This window comes from Thalia democratica, chromosome 2, assembly GCF_965202585.1.
Source record: "Thalia democratica chromosome 2, ktThaDemo2.hap1.1, whole genome shotgun sequence".
Classification (NCBI taxonomy): domain Eukaryota; kingdom Metazoa; phylum Chordata; class Thaliacea; order Salpida; family Salpidae; genus Thalia; species Thalia democratica.
Window position 1 is genome coordinate 22122681 of NC_139166.1, and position 21494 is coordinate 22144174.

Sequence of the window (21494 nt, forward strand, 5' to 3'; positions counted from 1 at the left end):
TAATTTTTACAACAATATTTTACTTGTATCACCCAGGTCTAAAATACTAACTAGATTAATTTAATACATTGCCACAATCCCAATTAACAATCAGCAGTCTTGGTACTTTTTATTGCATGGTAAATTTAATTATTTAGTTAACTCTATGATTTTATTAACTTAATGATTTTTTAATAATCGATTACTATATGTGTTTAACAGATGTATTGCCACGAAAAAATTAAGGAAACAAAAATTACACCAAAAAGTAACGACAAAAAAGACATGAAAATATTATCCTAGCTAAATCCGTTTTGTTGATCTGGAACTGTATGTGTTGGTCTTGTTGCTTGCACGAATCTGATCAAACCTAAAATTAAGGTTTTAAAGTTAATGCTTAGTAATAATTCAGGTCTTAATGAGGTTTATTGAAAAAATTGCTCAAAAATTATTTTTGGATGAAGGACCTGGATACACAAAAAGACCTCTCGGTCATCGAGTTGCATACCCAACTTTAATCAAATTTATAATGAGCTAAAAAATTATAAAAAAACTTAACAGTTAAAATCAAACTCTAAAACAAAAACTTTTTAAAATGAGACTATTAAAATTTAAAACATCAACTATTTTTTATGAACAAAAATATCAATAAAAAAAAAATTATATAATAGTATCTAACATCATACACACATAAAATCTATATCGAACTTTACGTTAAAAGGTAAAGTTTTAACATGAAATGTTTTTAAGTTTAAAATTTATCAATAATTTAATCTTTTACATGTCTTAAAAAAAAAATTATAAATATTTAAATTTTAAAAAGTATGTTTAAGAATTTGGACTCTACTATTCAACTTATTAAAATAAGTAAGAATAAAAATGAGCTATAACATAAAGAAAATAAAATTACAATGTTTAAAAAAAAAGCAAAACAAAGCTGTTACTAATAAAAACAAGTAATTTTTTAAACTAAATAAAATGTTTATGATTTCAAAAAAAAACAAGTAAATTAATGAAAATTAATTAAATTTACATATTAATAATTAGATTTTTCTCAAGAGTTATTAAGCACCTATAAAAATGAATAAATCATTTTTGTAAAATTTTACACTTTAATCAATATTAGTAGAATTGACTTTTAATTTTTTTTAGTGTAATATAAGAGACTAAAATACCAAGAGACCTATTATTCTAAAACTATCTTACCATAATGAGCTGTTTATTGGAACTGCTACTGGGTTGTGGTTTAACTTGTCAAGTAAGTTCTTCAATTGAGGTATAATGTCTCAGCATAAGTATCTTTTAAAAAGTTACTTTGCCAAAGTTTTCCAACCTTTAAAATAGCATAAGAGTTATCCAAAGTAGTTTGAGTGTGTGAAAATTTTATCAAAAAACTAATGTCATTACTGACTTCTAATCTAGTTTAATCATTATTAAAAAAAAACTTTATAGCTTTAAAAAAATTGTGCTGATTTAAGTTACAAAACTTTTTATATCTATAAAAAATATAAATAATCATCTCAAGTAAAACATTTGGTTTAAGATAAATATTATACAGTAAATTTGATACCTTACTGTAAATATTTAAAATTATTTTTGTGTTATATTTTTTTTAGCTTAGTTTAATAAGAGTTATATTTAAAGTCAGAGTTATAGTAAGTAAAAGTTGTAAAATGCAAGAAAAAACTCAAAAAGACAATCAATAATTCGCTAAGTAAAGAATTTAATTATATTAAGACCAGAGTTGCTTCTCTTTGAAACAAAAAACATTTTTTATTATGTCAAACATTTAAAGTAGATACTGTTGAATAAGCTTGACAGGATTGTAATCCTTTGGGTTAAAACTGATTTGACAGATCAAGACTGTCCTGAATGACTTTAAACTGAACTGTAGTCATCTAAGTTTTTTTCATTTTTTTATTTTCAAAGGCAAGAAAAACATATATCTTCAGCAAAAAATACTAAAAGTTACAAAATAATTTAATGGGACTATATTAACTATATCTCATTCAAAATGTAGGAAAAAAATGCCTGAAATCTTAAAACTATACTGAGATAAAAAAAACTATCTTGAGTCAGCCTGGGTTTAAAAAACAAATTCAAAATTTTCTAAGTTATCTTATGTCATACTGAGATTTTCAAAATTTTTAAATCATCCAGGATTATTCTGATTGTGTGGCAAACTTTTTGATAACATGAAATATCAAATTTATAACAAACATACATTTTTAAACTATAGTTTTAAGGTAAAAAGGGTTGTTAATCAAAAATCAAAACCAAGCTCAAGCTCAGGAAAAGCATTCTAACCTAAAATGGGTATTTTTTTAAATCCTTACTAGTCTGAGTTTTGATAAAGTATCATAATACCTTTAAACTGTCTATATTTTTGCATTTACATAATAAAAATACTGAAAAAGATATCAATTAACAGTAAGTTTTCTTTCAAAATATTCAAATTAAGTAAAACAACTGAGGAACTGTACATCATTTTAAAACATTTAAAAAAAAACTATTTTCAAATAAGCACAACTAAAACAGAAAAAAAAATTGCTTAACATTTCACAAATAATAAATTTTTGGTTTTTAATATAAAACTATAAGTTATTTTTAAATTCTAAACAAAATTGTTTAGTCTTTTTTTAAATTTTTGGTAGGCATAAAGAAAGATTTACATCTTAAAAACACATACTATAACTCTTCTAACAAAATTATTAAATTACTGCTTAGTATAATTCATAAATTTAAGATCAAGTATTAGCACTGTTGTTACTCTTTGAGTTAAAAAATTATCCTGACTCTTAAACTTTGAAATTTTTATAAAACATCATATATAAATATTCAATATAAATAAAGTTTAAAAAACAACTCAGGTTATTCATCAAAATTGGAATTAAAAAAAAAAAATTTGAAACTACAACAAAGAAATTTCATTTAATGAAATAGAAAATATTGGAACAAGATTCAAAAAACAAATTATCCTGAGAATTGTAAAATATTTATACTGTCCTGAGTTGAACTAAGTGTAGGACTCTGTAATAGTTACAATAAAACTAGCCTTGGTCATTTTTAGTTTAATAAAGAAAAGAGAAAACCAAAGCTCAAAAGTAGCAGTATACTTAAATTAATATTTTGATAAATGACTAAATAAATTTTTTATATTTCAAAAATAAAAATCATACATACATTCAAAGATTCTACACAAGTCCAAAACTAGACTAACTTTTGCAAGAAAAATAACATGCTTAATAAGACTTTATTTCTAATAAAAAAAAACATTTAGGCTGAGTGTGTGGCAACCTTGAATCATACAACAGATACAACATATTTTGTTAAACCAACAGATCAAAATAGCTAGTAAATAAAATAATTAAGAGAATAAATTTTTTAACTTTTAAAGTCAATAAATTAAGTAACAAGTAGTTTAATAAAAAGCATACCTAGCTAGCCTGAGTTTAAGAAAAAAAAAGAAAAGTTCTAGCCATCTTGAGATTTTCAAAAACTTTTATAAAATTTAAACTATCCTCAGTGTGTGGCAACTCAATGTCAATTTAGCCTATATTTTCTTTTAAACTTTATATGTACTATTCAATTATGGATAGGTTAATTAATTAATTAATAAAATAAATTCAAAGGTATGATATTTACTTAACTTGTGTTATTCAAAACTTAAATCTGTTACTTAAAACTTGTTCATTACTACTTTTATGAATCTATTTAGAAATTTTTTTTAATATACTTTAACTGTTTTTATCTTTTTTAAGTATTTTTATTGAACATAAATTCTTTAATTTTCCTTTAAGTATAAAAATATTATAATTATCATGTGAATATTTTTAAAGGAATTATTGTTTAGTTTTTAAAGTAGGTAGTATTAATAATTTATAAAAGAAACTTTCTTCACTAAGCAAAATACTGTAATCTACTAATACTGTAAGTAAAAAGAAAAATACTAACCTTTTAATATATTCATGATCTTAGCTGGATGAAAGCTTCCTCCACATCAGCCAACTGATTTCACAAGATCTTCGAGTTTTCTCTCTATTCTTTCAGATGCAAACTGCTTCCTCAATGTTGATATAAAGAATGTTATGTGATTTTCAATACCAAAATAGATCATGAGAGTAAAATGGCCAATAAATTAAAAGCTAAACTAAACACCAGGGCTAGATTTAACTTAAATATTTAAGTATGTCGCTTAAACTAAATAAATATAATAATGTAATCTCAAAATTCTGTGCACCCCTAAATGACTTTCGTGTACCCTAAAAGTTTCGTGCACCCCAAAATAAATTTCGTGTACACTAGTGTGCACCAGTGTACACCGTGCCGACCACTGTATTAAAGTATTGAAATTGTTGACGGTGACTTTTAATTTTTACAAAGTTACTATTAATAATTTGTTCTGATACTGCTGTTTTTCCTCTTAAAAGTTATTCAACTCTCTCAATCAGTGTTTTCGAAGTAAATACAATATTTTGGTTACTCTTGCCATTAAAGCTTATATTTGTAGACGACATTAAACTTTTTATCATAAGGTATTCAAGATGATCTTTGCTATGTTTTTAGTATAAACAATACAAGAATTAAAATCATAGGAACTTTAAACGAAACAACCAAATTTCAATTGTTCATTCCTTGAAATTTTAAATATTTAAAATTACTAACATTTGACAAAATTTCATATAAGACTTTAAAACAACTTATCACACTTTCTTTAGTTGTCTCACGTCAGCAGATGTATCCCCTATATTTTATCTTTACGACATCTAAAATATTTTTATCGTAACAAGTATAGTTTTTATACAAAAATTAACTAGGTTAAAAAAACCTGTCAATTTAAGTAAAATGTTTTAAGTTATTAGACTGTATTTCCAACTCTATATATTTATCTTTAAAAATTACTAAAGTTAAAACACTAAACATGATATAAATATATAAAAAATAACATGTTTATAAAATAAGAAAAAAACTTAAAAAATTATTGCTAAAACTAAACGTGTTTCAATTAACAAAAGTGTTAAAAACAATGTATCCAGTAACAAAATAACAATTAATTCGTGTAATTTAATTGTTTACAACAACCTGATAATCAATTTTAATGCGAAAAAGCAATTAAAAAAAGTTTAAATTCTGACTCCTGTCACCAACCAAAAGGACATTGACACTTTAAAAGAGCTGCTTTGTCATAGTTTCAAAACCATTAAACTGATTACAACTGTCATATCGCAGTAGTTAGGAGCTACAACAATCAACTGTCACAGTAGTGAGGAGCTACAACTGTTACAGTAGTTAAGAGTTTACGACTGTCACATCACAGTCGTGAGGAGCTATAACTATCACATCACAGTAGTTAGGAGTTTACAACTGTCACATCACAGTAATGAGGAGCTACAGCTATGACATCACAGTTGTCTTAAAATTTAAGTAATAAACCTTTGAAGCAACTCTAAAAAGGCTTTTTACTTTCTTAATTCGTCTTATGTCACATTTATCTCCTAAAACACTAGAAAACTAATAAAAATAAGTTTTTTGTTTAAGAAAAAACTCAAAAATTGTGTTAGAACTAAATTTATTTTAATCAACAGAAAACTTATAACCAATGTCTTGCTGTAACAAAATAAGAACTGCTTCGCTTACTTTTATGTCTTATAACGACCTAATAACCAACTGTAAGGCGCAATTTTTTTCTAAAAAAAAGATCATATCCTAGCTACTGTCACCAACCAAAGTTACGTAAAAGATTTACAAGAGATTCTTGATCACAGTTGTCGCAATTAATACTGAACCTACAACTCACACATCACAGAACCTTCATTTGTCCGCATCATTATGGAGCTTCATATAACTCATCACAATTTTTATAATTTATAAAATATACCTTTAACGCGACTCTATAAACTACTTAACACTTTCTTGAGTAGTCTTACGTTTTCACATGTATCTCCTAAATGTGGTCGATCTCGGCCGATTTGAAAGTACCGTTTGAATGCCAAGACTCACAGTAAGATTTTTCAATAACTTTCATCTTCGTGCGACAGGAAGTAATAAAGTTATGTTTTATTTAACTCTTTTCTTATAAAAATTTGAAAATTCACTTAATGAATTTTATGACAATCTCCAATATAAAGCTTAAAAAAATATATACTGCAAAAAGAAAAATAACAGAGTTTAGTTATAATCTGAAAAATTGTGACTTTTTGATTTAAACTAACTAAACTAAAGTTTTACTTAATTTTTAATTCCAAACTTTCAAAAAAAAAAGATTTTTCTTTTTTTAGTCTCGAATATAAAATAACTACCTGTAATATCAAAGTAAAACTGTTAAATAATGTGATTTGGTAATTGTAAATTCTCACTACTGTGATGTGATAGTTGTAAACTCGTCACTATAAAATAATAAAAGGCCCACTATCAGCCGATTTTAGCTATGCGTAATTGTGCATAGAGAATAAAAACAGTTGATAATAATAAATTAGCTAAAAATTAAACTGAAACTTTTTATTTAAAAAAAAATTATAGCCGACTACAACATTTATTTGAAAACTTAATTAAAAAAAATCAAAAAACTAAAACTTATCTGATGTTTTGAAAACAAAAACAATAAGTGATTTGGTCAAAAGTTTTTTAGTTAAAAATAAAACCGTTTCAGTTGTAAAATATTTTAAAAACAATTTTTCAAAAGACTTTTTATTGGCTAAATTTTAATAAAAAGTTTTTTTCTCAGATGTGCTCTGTCGTAATAATAGATTTTTTATATAATATACAGTATTTTTACGTTTTTTAATGGATGCAGTACTTTTCGTTTAGCAAATAAAAATTGTCGTTATTTTAATAAAAAATAGAACACTAATGACAGTTAGGCAAGTTCTCTTAACTCGCTTTATATAAATCTCAAATAAAGTAAAACCTTGATAACTTGATATTGTATTAGAATTTAAAAGTTAAGAACTGTTGTCTAGTGGTCGTTTTAGTGGTAGTAAAATTTTAAATAATATAAAGTAAATTAGTAAAAAGTATTAGGTTTTTTATAGAACGAATATAGGAGAGAAAAAATAAAAAGTTTAGTTTTAAAGATAAATCAAGTAATAAAAATTTAAAACAAATTGTGTGTACTAAACTAATGATTAAGACTTAAAACAAAAAGGAGGACTTTATTTTAAGTTTTAAATAAAACATAATAAATTTATTCGTTAGTTTTATAAGCTTTTATTGACTAATACTGAACACATTATTGTAGTTATTTAATTTTACTTAATAAAATCGTTAATTACTAAACTTCTTATATGTACTTAATAAACATTTTTTAATTTTTTAAGCATACAAAAAATATATAACAGATAAAAACCATGTCTTTTGTTTTCACATTTCATCATTATCCATAAAAAATACAAAACACAGCAAAAAGTTCCTATTTAATTCTTTTTATAAATATTTTCAATGTTATAAATATAAACATAGCATATAAACAAAAAAAGCATAGCATATAAACAAAAAAAAAGTAAAATGAGACATTTTAAAAACAAGGCATATTTTCTCTATTTAGTTTGAAAATATGCTCTTTGCAAAGTTATTATTATGACGAGATAGTATATTGAATGTTAATGACTTTAATAATCACATGAACGCAAACTGACAAAAACTCGCTTAGAACAATTGAAAGTTCTCGTTGATCAAACTAAAAATATCTACCTTTCTCGTTTACGTGTCTACAGTTTTGATTGATCTCTTGTAAGAGCCTTCAACCAATTACACTTTTGTTCAGGCTTTGCAAATTCCAAAGTTGCTTTCCCGTCTAAAATTAATTTTCCCGCTCAAAACCATATTTTTGCCATTTTTCTTACTTCTTGTCGTATTTATCCACGTAATTGTCTATGTAAACTTTTCTAATTGTGTCAGATTTTTGACAGCGTGCGCAATTAAATAGGTATTTTAAAACAGCGAAATATTCGACGACCTATTTAACTTCAACTCCACACATTTCCAAAACTCTGACTTCGTACAAAAGTTTAAAGTTTTTAAACAACTTAAGAATAATAAATTTTACAGGCTGTTAACAAACTTTTTAACAACTAAATGACATCAAATGATACAGTAAAATTATCAACAATTTACTTACTAACATATCTTACTCAAGTTTTGCTTATAACACATCAAAATATTATTTTAACCTTATATTTATACGTCATAATGTTTTTAATTTTTTATTTTAATTTTCCTTCAGTAAACAATTTTAAAATCACTGAATGACACTGATCACTTGATAAACTAATATCTTTTTTTTTGTAAACGTTTAAAAAAAAAGAAGAGTAATTTAAATCTATAAAAAATCTCACGTGTATATATGTTGTTAATTTTTTATTTACAACGAAAATAATAAACACAAAATTAAAAACGTTCCGATCCGAGAGTTAGATTAGAATAGAATCTATCAAGTCCAGAATTGTAGACCTGTTTGCAAAAAAAAGCGAAAGAAATCCCCATAGCTGCAATTAATAAAAGAAACAAAAAAATATGCAACTCCTTGTGTTTTACTATGAGTCAATTGTTATTGTAAAAACATTACTCTTAATTTCATTAAACTTAGCAAACTTATTAGTCTTTAAATACTCATCAATTTTAATTTTTTTAAGCTGGAATAAAAACTCAATTAATAAAATCTTTAAGTTAATTAAAATATTTTCTTGTGTTTTGATTTCAACCTTGTATTTCAAATTAAAGTGCCATATTTTTTTCAATTAAAACAGAAGTTTTTATTTATATATAATTTAATGTAACTTTTAAAAGAGGTAGGTAGAATTACACAAGAAATATCTTACTTTCTTGAACTTAAAAAGAATATTGTTGTAAATGGAATAGTGAAACTAATGTTTTCAATACAAAATTAAAACATATAATTAAAAAAAGAAGATTTTTGTAAGCTAAAAATGCTAATTAATATTTTAAACAACTTGACTCATGAAAATTTTACAACCATCTAAACTTTAGCTCAAAAAACATCCATATTTGCTTTTTTAAAGTATAAGCCATTTCTCAAAACACTCTAACACACACAATTTATTTCATATTGTTGTATAGTCTACTAATGGTATAAAAAAAACCAGTCATTTTAGCCTTTGCAACAATAAACATTTTACGGTCAATACTGAGTGCGTTACATCTTGTGTAGTTTTACCTGCACTATTAATGTTTAACTTTTAATTATCTAAAGGAAAAATAAACAAAAACTATCTTTTAAACAAATAATGAAATTCTAGTGACAGGCCATTTGGATAACACTCACAAGGCTAAAATCTCAACTGTATAAACTACAAAGTCTGGGAAAGTTTAGAAGCTAAAATCCCTAATAGGTTGCATCTGTTGCCCTGACATTGGAATTTCGCTTAGTCTTTTTTTAGTAGGTGGGAAATCAATAACTAGACAGCACAAAAAAAAAAGCCTCCTAGCTTTTACCACTGTCACGCCATTTACATTTTTTAAAAACATGCCCTATGTAAATTGTATGGGACCTTAAAACTTTGGCCTTTGAGTTTTTGGCTGAAAGTTTTTTACATGTAGCAATTATCACAAAAACACATTCTCTGCGTTTTCAGACCATTTAAAGAAATTTTCATTGAGGTATTTTGAAATTTTCTATATTTTATTATAATTTTTTAATATTTTTAAGTTTTTTTTTGAAGAAACTAAGAAATTCCTCTAAAAAACTTTCTTCAGATTGTCTGAAAACGTGTAGAATGCTTTTTTGTGATGATTACTAAATATAAAAAAAAATTCAGCCAAAAACTCAAAAGTCAAAATTTTAAGGTCTCATACAATTTACATAGAGGTTGTTTTCAAAAAAATGTAAATAGCGTGATAGTGGTTAAAGCTAGGAAGCTAATTTTTTTTGTGTTGTTTATCTATGTGATTTTCCACGTATAAAAAGTTAGACTAAGCTCTACTACCAAATTTTCATTTTTAAGGGGCAACAGATGCACCCTAATCCCTAACCAAGTGTTCACTGAAAGCAAAAGTATATAACACTAACATCCAACAATGTGATCACTACCACCAGGATGAAACCACAATCAGTTGTTGAAAAAGCACATTAAACTATAATTACAATAGATACATAAACCTACAATAACTACCTTAAAAACTGTTGTACAAATATTTTACTATAGTTTCAATTTTTTTAAATTAATGATTATTAATTCAATTGAAGCTTCCGAAACTTATAAAGGTAAAACAAAATATAATCTATGTTTAGTGAAAAATGTATTAATAATAATAAAAATAAAAACAAACAATTTCTGAAAAAAACTATGCAAAATAAAAAATAACTAACAAATAAAATATAACTTAAATTTAAGATACATAGTATGCTCAGGATAATTCAGAAAAGTTTGAAAATTTTTTAATATCCCTAGATGACTAAGGCTAGTTTGAATATTTTCTAAGACTCAGTTAATTTAGGCCAGTTTGATTTTTTATTAAAAAAACTCATTAAGTTTTTTTTGAAAATCTTAATCCAGTTTTTTTTTTCTTGATCTTAATGATATTTAATAGTTTCAAAACTTTAATGTTTTATAACCAATTTTTTTTAATATTTCTATTTTTTTAAAGTTGATTTTAAATTTTTTTAAAGTTATTTTAAGTTTTTTTAAAGTTATTTGAGAATTTTGATCAAAGGATTTTAAACAACTAGAATGGCTTAGGACAATTTTTGGTCAATCACAATAGTTTGTTTGTTCAAAAAGTTGCAATCCTACTAGTAATTACAAATATATTTTTCTTTTGCTTGCAAGTATTTTGTTTGTTGTTTTATATTCTTTATCACATAACGTATTTATTTATTTTAAATAATTAAAAATTGAATTATAGCTACATATGATCGTTTCATTGATCTACAAAGAACTTTTTTTTAGTAAATATGGTCCAATCCAAATAAACAACTTCCTACCTCTGGTACTAAGTTTAAGCGGTGTGGAATAAAACAACATGAAAATAAGTAATTTTTCTTTAATATTCATAAGTTGAATTAGAAAGTAGTGTATAAATTTGAAAATAACTTTTAATCAAAAAGCATACATAAAACACCATTATATGTCAACAAAATAAGCTTTTTTTTATGCCATGAAACTTCAGTAGATTTTGTTGTTTTTGCACAAGAATTATTGCACTGAATAAAGAATAGTATTTTATTTGCATCTGCTTTTAATAACTGTTTTTAGTTAACTTCATTGGAAATATAAATGTTTTTTGTAGATAAAATATAATTTTAAAAAGTAACAATTATAAAGGAAATTATTTTTTCTTACAAATCGTTTAAGTCTTATTCAGGGTTGCCACTTAACCTGGAAACCTGGAAAAACCTAGAATTTGACAATTTAGGCTAAAATAACCTGTAATAACCTGAAATTTGAGAAATTTTATCAAAAATCGTGGAAAAACCTGGAATTTTTAATAACTTTAACATTTTCAGTTGTAAAATTTTGCTTTGACACAAAAAATCTATCATATAATTAAAATTTTTTGTTATCATCAAAATTTTTTTTTATTAAAAAACACATTTAAAGTAACTTTACAGTATCTTTTCAATGCTTTTATTCTATTTAACACAGTTTCTTTAATAGAAATTAACTTAAAACTAAAAATAGACCCAAAAATATGTACTTTTAAAAACCTGGAAGAAATTTGGATCTCCTGAAAAAAATTTGAAAAAATGAGTGGCAACTCTGCTTATTGTATAACACTTTATAGAGATGATTTTAACAAATTATTCTCTTTAGTATAAATATGTCATTTAATTTTCTATGTTTGTAAAGTAAACTATTATTTTGTTGAGAATCTTTTGTTTTTTATTAACTTTACTATTAAGTCTACCTTATTTTTTACAGTTTTGACAAACATTCAGGGTACTCAGGGAAACTCTAATCTAAGATCTAGAATGTATTGAGTTCAGGGTTTACAAAAAACCTGGAATCCTAGAAATACCTTGAATTTGAAAATTTAGGCTAAAAAACCCTTTAATTTAAAGTTTATTTGCTTTAAAAGAATATGAATTACTTAAGTTCATAAGTTGTTAAAAAATAAGTTACCACACTTTTAATATCCAAACTAAATTACAATTACTAAACAATTTAAAAATAAAATGTTTTACAAAATAAACATAAACTTTTAACATTCAGAACAAATAAACATCATGAATTTCTTCAGAAAACTGAAAAATAAACCTCTATCATCAGAAGTACTGACCCAACACCTCATTCAAAGAAACCAGCCTCATTGGACTTCATACTTTGTCAAGTACAAAGATGTCATTGATGACCACCGCGGCCTGTCACATTACAACTGGAAGGTTGGCCAGTCTAACTACCACATATTGAGGACTGGCTGCTACCCTTTCATAAAGTTTCACTGCACCAAGAGGCCTCATGAGGATCTATCTTTGGAAAACAGACTTTTGAAGTTCATGAAAGTTGTCAACTTTGGTATTCCTTGTTTAGCTTATGGCATTGGTGCTGTTTTTCTCATTTCTGAAAAAGAAGAGATTATGACTAAGAATGGAAAAGTTTTTATCCATTTCTTGTATTTAGAAAATAAAGATTCTAGGTTTTAGTCTTCATTGTTAAGCATTTAGTTTTCATAACTTTTTACATATTTTTATACTTTTATTATGTTTAAAAAAAAGAGATTTTTTTTGAATATAAATTAACAAAAACATTCATTTTATTATGTTTTTTAGGTCTAAATACAATATTAATTCATTTAAACTACATTTATAGTTTCATTAAGTAATAGTAAACAAGTTAGTTATAATCACTTTAGCAATCATAGTTTTTATGTCCATCTTTTATTCTAAGATGGAAAATGTTTCAGTTTATTTTAACTTATTAGCTTATAAATTTTAAAAGAGTTCCTAGTTATAAATTTAAGATTGACAAGTTTTTGAAGTTTTTTGAAAACTTTTAAAGATGTGTGGTTACTTACAGTATTTATTTATATTAACAAATTTTACTATAGTTTGTATAATACTTTATATGTAAGCAGTATGTTTAATTTAAATTTTGAACACAATAATAGCATACATGTTTTATGTTTTATAATTTTGCATTTAGTTTGATCTTTTGTTATTTAAAGTTTTTTCTATAGTTGTTTATTTATTTATTGATTTAAAAACCTTACTTAGTTTACTTTATACTTGAAGTTTATAAAAGTATTGTATGTGGTAAAGAAAAGTGTTTTGCTTTGACAAACTACATATATCGAGTTTACTTCTTATAACAATAAAACATTGTTGTAAAATATTATACTTATTTATTATCTTTAAATAGTTAGTTATTTAGTAAAAATCATTTAAAATTACACAATCAAACTTTTAAACTACAGATAGCTCATTTATAAATTGTCTGAATATAACTAGTTAATTTTAATGAGAAAGTACAATATATTTTTCTATACTATATACATCTTGCTTTCAGTAAATAATTTAAAATCACATTGAAAAAATTACTACTTTAAATCTGATAACTTTCTAAAAAAAATTAGTTTAGTGTTCAATTATTAGTTGTTACCATCTTGTGCTATATCAATATTTATTTTTTAATAAATTTACAAATATCTATTTTATACTTAATTTTAATCTTTTTTTTTAGTTCAATGAAATTTAGTTGGTTATGTAAAAAGAAGTTCTTGATTTGAACTAACCATGAATTGTGTACTAACTTTTTCAATGTAAACTTTCTTGGAAACTTAAAGATTTAATAAAAATCTATCTACTTTTTTATATATCGATCTAGGGACCCCAGTTTCTAAAGAAACATCTTTTAAGTTGCTATAGATACAAGGTGGCCATTTAACCTGGAAAAACCTGGAATTTTGAACAATATCACTAAAAAAATTGGAATTTTGAACAATATTACTAAAAAATTTGAATTTTAAACAATTTTTACATGTTAAGTAGTGAAATTTGATCTGACACAAAAAAAATATCATAAATATAAACATTTTTTGTAATCATCAACGTTTTTTTTATTAAAAAACACATTTAAAATAGCTTTACGGTATCTTTTTGATGTCGTTATACTAATTAACATAGACTTTAACCTTGAACTTAACTCTGAACTTAAAATAAACCTAAAAGTAAGTACCTCCAAAAACCTGGAAGGAATTCAGAAAAACTGAAAAAAAATTCTCAAAAACCAATGGCCACTCTGTAGATATTTAAAGCATTGAGTTTTCAAAAGTATTTATTTTAAATTTAACCTTTTTATTTTCGACGTTTTTGTTTGCGTCTTCTGTAGGGAATTTGTTTAATTCACCTACCTTGATTCTTTATAATTCAAAAATTACCTTGAGTTTCGTAAACCATGAAATTTATCTAACAGTTAAGATAAAAAGTAAAGATTAACATATGAAAATACTAAGTTTTAGTAAAAAAGTAGTTATTCATAGCTTTCATGTTAGTATTAAACTCGTTCCATTTATTTTTCAGCTAGTCTTAAAGTAGCTTCAGAAAATATTAAACCAGATTAAATTTTATTTCTGGTTATTAAAAATGCTTAAGCTGACTTAGGCTTGTTTGAAGTTTTTTTTCCAAAACCAAGACTGATTTTAAGTTGTTTCCTAAGTCTCAAGCGTTTTGTAGTGTTAAACATTTTTTTCCCATTCTTATTTGCTTTTGTTTTTATTAAGATATATTTAAGAATTTAATCTTGATTAACAGTACTTCGTCAATCATTGACTCTTACTACTTTTTGGTTGAATATTGTTGTAAGCTCAGTTTTTGGTCTTATAAATTTGATTTTTTTACCTATAAAAGTGAAAACCCTGAGACAACCAAGACAATCTATTTATTATCCTGAAACAGTCATATTTATATATAAAGTAAGAAGTTTTATAAGTTAGAAAAGAAATTAGTAGGCAAAATAAAAAACTTAAAGTTATACTATTCCGTATAAGTATATTTGCATTTCTAAATACTTTATAAAAATTAAGTAGAAATTTTATAATTGTTATTTTTAAAAATTAAAAATGTACATTTTTAAATGTTGAAAATGAAAAAACTCAAAGTTTTTTGTACTGAAAGTTATTTTTTTACAATAATCTATTAAGTTTAATTTAGTTGCATCAACCGCTTTTAATTATTTTCAAGGTAAAAAAAGTTGTAAATATTTTTGTTGACAATTAAACAAGTTAACTATATTTGTATAACAATTGAAAACTAATTGTTAAAATAAATGAGTAAAAAACCAGATGTTTTCTAACTACAAGATATTAAAACGAAAAACTGGAAAAGACGATTACAACAGAAACGACTTCTTGCAAGCCATACTGAACGAGTATCAAGAAAAAGGCACGAGTGAAGAACAAAAAATGCAAATTCTTGCAAACCTGGTCAACTTCAGCTACGACCCGATCAACTACGAACGCTTGCGCGAGTTGAAAATAATTTCGCTGTTTGTAGACTGCATAGACACAGATGAAAATCTGAACGGCTCAAAAGTGCACATGGGCATTTCGGGAATATGCAACCTCACTGCTTGCCCAGTCAACCAAAGCATTGTGTTGAACGATGACAGAGCAGTGAGTTTGATAACCAGGTGTTTGTCCAGCGACAAAAAGGAAACGATAATGGCTGCAATGACCACATTGTACCAGCTGATTAGCAAGCGATCAAAAGAGAGACTTTTAACAATAGAAGTAAAAAATATTTTAAAAATTTATGCTAATAGTGAAAACACAGATGTTAGGTTGAAAAATTTATCATTAGCTATAGTTATAGCTCATGAAATCTCTTTTTAGTAACTAAAAAATTTTAATTAAGTTTTGTATTATTTTTTCAATTTAGTTAATAAGCTTTCAATCTAATTTTTTTTTTATATTGTTTCCTTGGTAATTAAAAAATGTTGTCTATATTTTTCCTTTGTTAGTCAACTTTTTTACTATTTTTAAGCTATTTTTATCTTTTTTAATAGTTCTTTTAATAACAGTTTTGAAATTTTAAAAATGGTATGTCAGTTTCTTTATTACTCATGGTTTAGATAGTGTATTAATAATAGTTTTACAAAGTTTTTATAAACGAATGTGTTAAACATTTTATAGTTTAAAAATAAATTTAGTATATAACTTTGCATTTAACTGATCAACACCATTGATTAAAATTAATTTTAGTAATACATGTACTAGCTTTAATTTTTATATGTTGTACTGTATTTTTTTACTTTTTATAAAATAAATTAATTTAACAGTTTTTAAATAAAATTGCTGCATAATTTTTACAATTTTTAATAAAAAGTTTATAAATTTTATAATGTTCTCAATTGTTTTTAAGTTTAAAAACTTGTATATATAAATCATAAGAAGTTTGTTACTTCCAGTTACCTTAAAAAAAATTTTTAAAGCATTTTTGAAGACAATGTCAGGTTACAGTTCAGCACTGGTCAGAAAAAAGCTGGTAAACCTGCGTCACATAGTAACCAGCAGCCATGGCAACAACCAGCCGGGCCTGAAGGAAACGTTCAACATCCTCCAACACCTCGTGGCCCATCTTCAGGGACTTCCCCCCGTTGAAGCTGATGACGTCATCCGGGAAGTGGTGGACTTTCTCCCCAGCGCGGAGCTGAAGATCAAGAAGCTGGTGTACCACCTGTTGAGTTTGTACAGCAAAGTTTCCGAGGAAATCATGCTGAACGCCTTCAACGGGGTCCTCGACGACAGGAACGACCCCAACCCGATCGTGAGAGCCGTGTCCATGGACCTCAGCCTCCACTGCCTCCAAGATGAAAACGAAGGTGAGATGGAAGACTTGCTCCATGATCCCAACTGCAGAGTTAAGAACAAAGCTCTCTCGAAAATAATGTCGAGCGGGAAAATTAACACAAGTTTGTTGTTGGAAATGATTGAGAAGGAAAGAGAGGCTGAAATTGTCGTGATGTCTTTGTTCTGCCTGTCGACTTGTGACAACATTGATGAAGTTGATCAGGTTCAAGACATTCTTGTCAATTTGCTCACAAAAGGCTACTACATAAAATCTGACTACTTGATAAATATACTTTTGTACACAACTAACAGAATTTTAGTCGTCGACAAGCTGTCCAATGAAGAAAAGTTTCAGATAATGAACTGCCTGGAAAGCTTCAGGTTGAACAAGAACAGCTTCCACGTCGTTGTTGAGACTTACAGGCTCATGCTGAAGCTGTGCGAAGGTTTGGAGGCTCACGTGCGCGACAATGTCACAGAGCTGCTCGTCGAAAGCCTTGTTGAGCGGTACAAGGTTCTCCCCCAACAAACAAAAACCGTCTTGCTGAAAATTTTGATTGAAGTTTGCAAGCCTGAGAAGAGAGTTGTTGGTTATACTTCAGTTGACAGCAACTTGGACTGTTTTTGTCCACAACCAAACGACGTTGACCAGTTGAAAGCAGAAAAGCTGAAATTTTTGCTGCAAATTACAAACCAATCAAATTCTGCTAAAATATTTTCCTTTGTCGTCCCCTTTCTCAACTACCACGAAAACGACGTCATAGTTAAACTTTCATTCGACGTCACAAAGCGCCTTTACGAGCACATGACGGAGGATTGCTGGCGTGTTTTTTCCTCATTGGTCAGTTCTGGCCATCGGGTGGTGCTAGAGCGCGCTGTCACTTCAATGGTGTTCGTGTTCGCCCGCCATAACTCACTGAACAAGCGGTTTCTCATCACTCCCCACATCTCATGCCTGATGAGGAGTTTCTCCTTGCTGAAGGATCCGGCCAGCGTCGACTGCGCGTTGTGGCTCCTCTCCCACAACAAAGAAGAGGATTCGTGCGAAGATCTCAGTAAAGTGATCGCTGAAGCGTGCAATGAAACTTGTGGCTTGTCCTCGACAGTGAACTTGTTAAACTGCTGCGCCCGTTTGTTCGTTTCCTTTCCGCACCACTTCGCCCTTCCGCTCAAGAAAGTTCTGCGGAAATGCGTCAGCGACAATGGCAGCGTGAAAGATCTCGCCTTGTTTTACTCATCAGCAATCAAAAGCGGGAAGCTTGAACATTTAAGGAAGCTGTTGGACTCTCGCGAGACATCGAAACAGGACAGTATAAAAGAAAATGAATTTTTACTTAAATCTGCTCATCAACAGTTCTGTTCGCTTGAAAATGTTGCAGTAGACTGGACGTTTGATTCGTAGCTGTAAAATGATTTTCTTAGTCATTAGATAAATACTAGACTGTTTTTTTTAAATTGTATTCTAGTGACTCGAGTAATGACATAATAAGAGCGCTTTGGCATTAAATGAGTAAAAATAATATTCAACCAAGTTTTTTGACTGCAACAATGTTTCACTGCTAAAATAATTATTATTGTTACTTTTTTTTTTTTTACTGTGATTTATTTACGTGTTTGAATTTAAATGGTTAGAGTTTTACTTAAACATAAAGTGTGAATCAGTGATAATTTACTGTTTAAAAAGTGTTTTAATCTGTTTTTTAGGAGTATAAAATATTTAACATTATTTTTTATAGTATCTTTAAATTAATATGAAATAGTTGCATATTTTTATTTCTGACTGTATGACCTCAAATAAAAGTTTAAAGAAAATTATTAATTATTTATTTTTAAAATATTTGTAACTTGTAACATTTATACTTTTTAGTATCTACTTTGTTAATATTTTCTAATAATTCATTTAGTTTAATGTTTTTGTTTTTATACTGCTACTAATTAGTTCTAATTAGAAAAATGTGTAATACAGAACACAACAATGATCTTTCCGCTTAATATAGTTATAAGATTGTTTGTGCAATTATTTTTTTGTTGTGGTTAGTGCTTTTGTAATCCCTGTGTTTTTTGTTTTTATTATCTGCATTGCTAATTTAGCAAAAAGTTAGATACAACAACTATCAAAACTAGAGTTTTTCAAAGTACTTTTATTTAGCGTGATTTGTTTTTTTAACACAAACTTGTTCCAAATACTTTCATTAGTTACTCTCGGAGCAAAAGAGTAACAAAACCAGTTTCGAAAAGAATAAAACAATTTTGTTCAACAATGTGTAAATAGGTCTACATGTAATGATTTTTTTTCTACTTGAATAAGTTTTTTTTAGCGTCTGATGAACTGCTCTGCAGGGAAACGGCGTAACGCAATAAAAGTTTAACAATAAATTTATACATGTAATGATTACTAAGTTAGGTTTAGATAAACTGTAGGGTGTGTGTAAATTTAATCTTTACTTGTAAAAAATATTTAGCTTCTTAATTAAAACAGAATTGTAAGATGTGTTATACAGGTTTGCCATAAAACCTGGAATTACAAATTAATTTCTTTTTACTTTAATCTTAGCTTACACTAAAAATAGACCCAAAAACTTGTATTTTCGAAAACCTGAAAAAACTTTCTCAAAATTCTTGGCAACCCTGGTTATAGTGTTCAACAACCTAAGAATTATTGTGATAAGCTAAAATTTTACCATTAAATACAAATGTGATGTTTTCAAATATTTCTAAACAATGAACGATAAATGTGAAAAGTTTTAACGTATGTTTTTTATTACTAAAGATTAATTAAAGAATTTATCTACCAATAGTTTCCGAAATACACGAATTACAGTTAAACAACTAAATTGCATAGTGTTAAAATTTATTGCTTGGTATATTAAAATTTATGTTATACAGAAACATTTTGAGTTATATCATTAGGTTTTATGAAGTTTAATTTAAAATATAACTTAACATGATGTTTTTAAGTGCTGAAGTTGGAAATACTTTATAACCATTATTAATTTTGATTATCTAACTTACATAGGTTTCTTAGTATAATCTTAATGTCTTTTTACTTGTATAATAGTGACCAAACCATAAGAGATTTTTTTCTATGTACACATCTTACAGTGTTTTTTTACCAATAGACATTTCAATAACAGTCGATCACCTATGTATTTTATTTTTAAACAGTGTATTAGCTTGAATTAAACTTAAATTGTTATGATAATGTTAAGATGTTTTAACAACAAAAAAGTTTTTTAATAAGTAAATAATATTTTATTTTTAAATTTAGTTTATTACAGTTGACAACTTCAAATCTCTATACTGTATTTATGCACTTCACGAATTTTTTTAAGATTACCTACTAAGTTGGAAGAACCATTAGCAAAATAAGTTTTAAGTAACATAGAGTTTACTCTAATAGCTAAAAAAAAATATTGCAACCGGTTCTAAAAGGTTTTTTAATAAAGTTGTTCATCATTAAAGTGAAGTCAGGTTTTTTGTTTCTAATTATGCAAAAAAAAAAGTTGTAAGTATTGAGCTTACTATTGAATAGAGACTTTACAAATTCAAATTGACATTTGAATAAAAATGTTCTGTTGCTCCGAATAGAATCTTTTTAAAAAATAAACTGACAGGGAACGGGTCAAATATGCACGAAGACATTTCCGCACAAAAGAAAACTGTTGCACAAAGAGTCACTTTTGCACCAAGTGTAATTTTTGCACGAGAGTAAGAAAACAAACTAGAAAAAATTAGTAAAAAAACAAAACAAAAAAGTTACCTACCGAGCGTAATGGTTAGGGGTAACAGTGATAGTAAAAAAAATCAAGTATGAATTATTTTTAAAATAATCAAGAAAAATTACCGACCGAGGGTTAGAGGCAACAGCAGCAGTAAAAAAAATATTAAAAAACTATTTAAAAATGTACAAAAAAAAATATTCAACCCATGCAAAGGTGTCCCTTCGTGCATATTTTACACCTACCTAAACTGATAAATCTATATAATCTTTTTTAAACATTTCTGTAATTGTGATTGTTACAACTTATTTAAATGTATATGAGAAAACAAAAATTATTTTTACATATTCAAATCGATAAATATTATTAAGATAAAGTTAAGTTTTTTTACGAGGCTGTAATTTAACACTGAAAAAGTATATATACTTTATAACTTTGTCTATAGTTTTACATGACTAAAATATAGTAAAGGAAGTTTTATTTACAGCGTACAGTTTCTTCTTAAAACCTTTTACATAATAAGTTATTTCTAGTGCTTTTATTTGTCACTTGAAAAATTTTACATAGTTTTTTAAACTTTGTCTTACGAACTAACTTATAAAGACATTTCTAACTAAAGGTTTCGTAATTTGCAAAGCATTAACCTTTTATTAGTTAAATAGCTCATAACTATTGTTTATGTGTGGTTTGATAATTGACTACATAAAGTATTCATAACGACAGCTTTTAATCATAGTTGAGTCTGAAGTTATGATAAACTTATACTTATAAACTATATTGAAAATTAATCAATAATTTTTATTTGTGCGTTTTTTATTTTTGAACTATAATATTGATGACAGAATAGTTTTTTTCATATTAAGTCCTAAAATTAAATATCTGAGCTTTTCTTTTCGGGTTTAAACTCTAAATAGCGGTTTTAATCTTTTAAAATGGTGAAAAATGGAATTTAGAATAAGTTAATTTCAAAGATACTAAGTAGTTTTGAATGATAATAATGAATAAATTTTAATTTTCTAATTATTGTGAAAACCTATAATTCAAGTTAAATCATTC

General features: G+C 26.3%; 3 protein-coding genes and 1 long non-coding RNA gene across 4 annotated transcripts; 3 read left to right on the plus strand and 1 right to left on the minus strand.

Moving 5' to 3' along the window:
• Positions 1–189: 189 nt before the first annotated feature.
• LOC145830063 (uncharacterized) lies at positions 190–4069 on the minus strand. The gene is made up of 3 exons (XR_014369609.1): positions 3934–4069; positions 1186–1312; positions 190–349 (listed from the first exon to the last, which is right to left on the minus strand). It is a non-coding gene; the product is annotated as an uncharacterized LOC145830063 (long non-coding RNA).
• Positions 4070–12160: 8091 nt separating this feature from the next.
• Positions 12161–12577, plus strand: LOC145828439 (uncharacterized protein C15orf61-like). The gene has a single exon (XM_082936198.1). The coding sequence runs from the start codon at positions 12161–12163 to the stop codon at positions 12575–12577; it is 417 nt and encodes a 138-aa protein (XP_082792324.1).
• Positions 12578–15213: 2636 nt separating this feature from the next.
• On the plus strand, positions 15214–15762 carry LOC145828440 (armadillo repeat-containing protein 7-like). Its single transcript, XM_082936199.1, has one exon. It carries the CDS (start codon positions 15214–15216, stop codon positions 15760–15762), a length of 549 nt encoding a protein of 182 aa, XP_082792325.1.
• Positions 15763–16366: 604 nt separating this feature from the next.
• On the plus strand, positions 16367–18502 carry LOC145829497 (AP-2 complex subunit beta-like). Its single transcript, XM_082937311.1, has one exon. It carries the CDS (start codon positions 16376–16378, stop codon positions 18119–18121), a length of 1746 nt encoding a protein of 581 aa, XP_082793437.1. The 5' UTR covers positions 16367–16375; the 3' UTR covers positions 18122–18502.
• The last annotated feature ends 2992 nt before the right edge of the window (positions 18503–21494 follow it).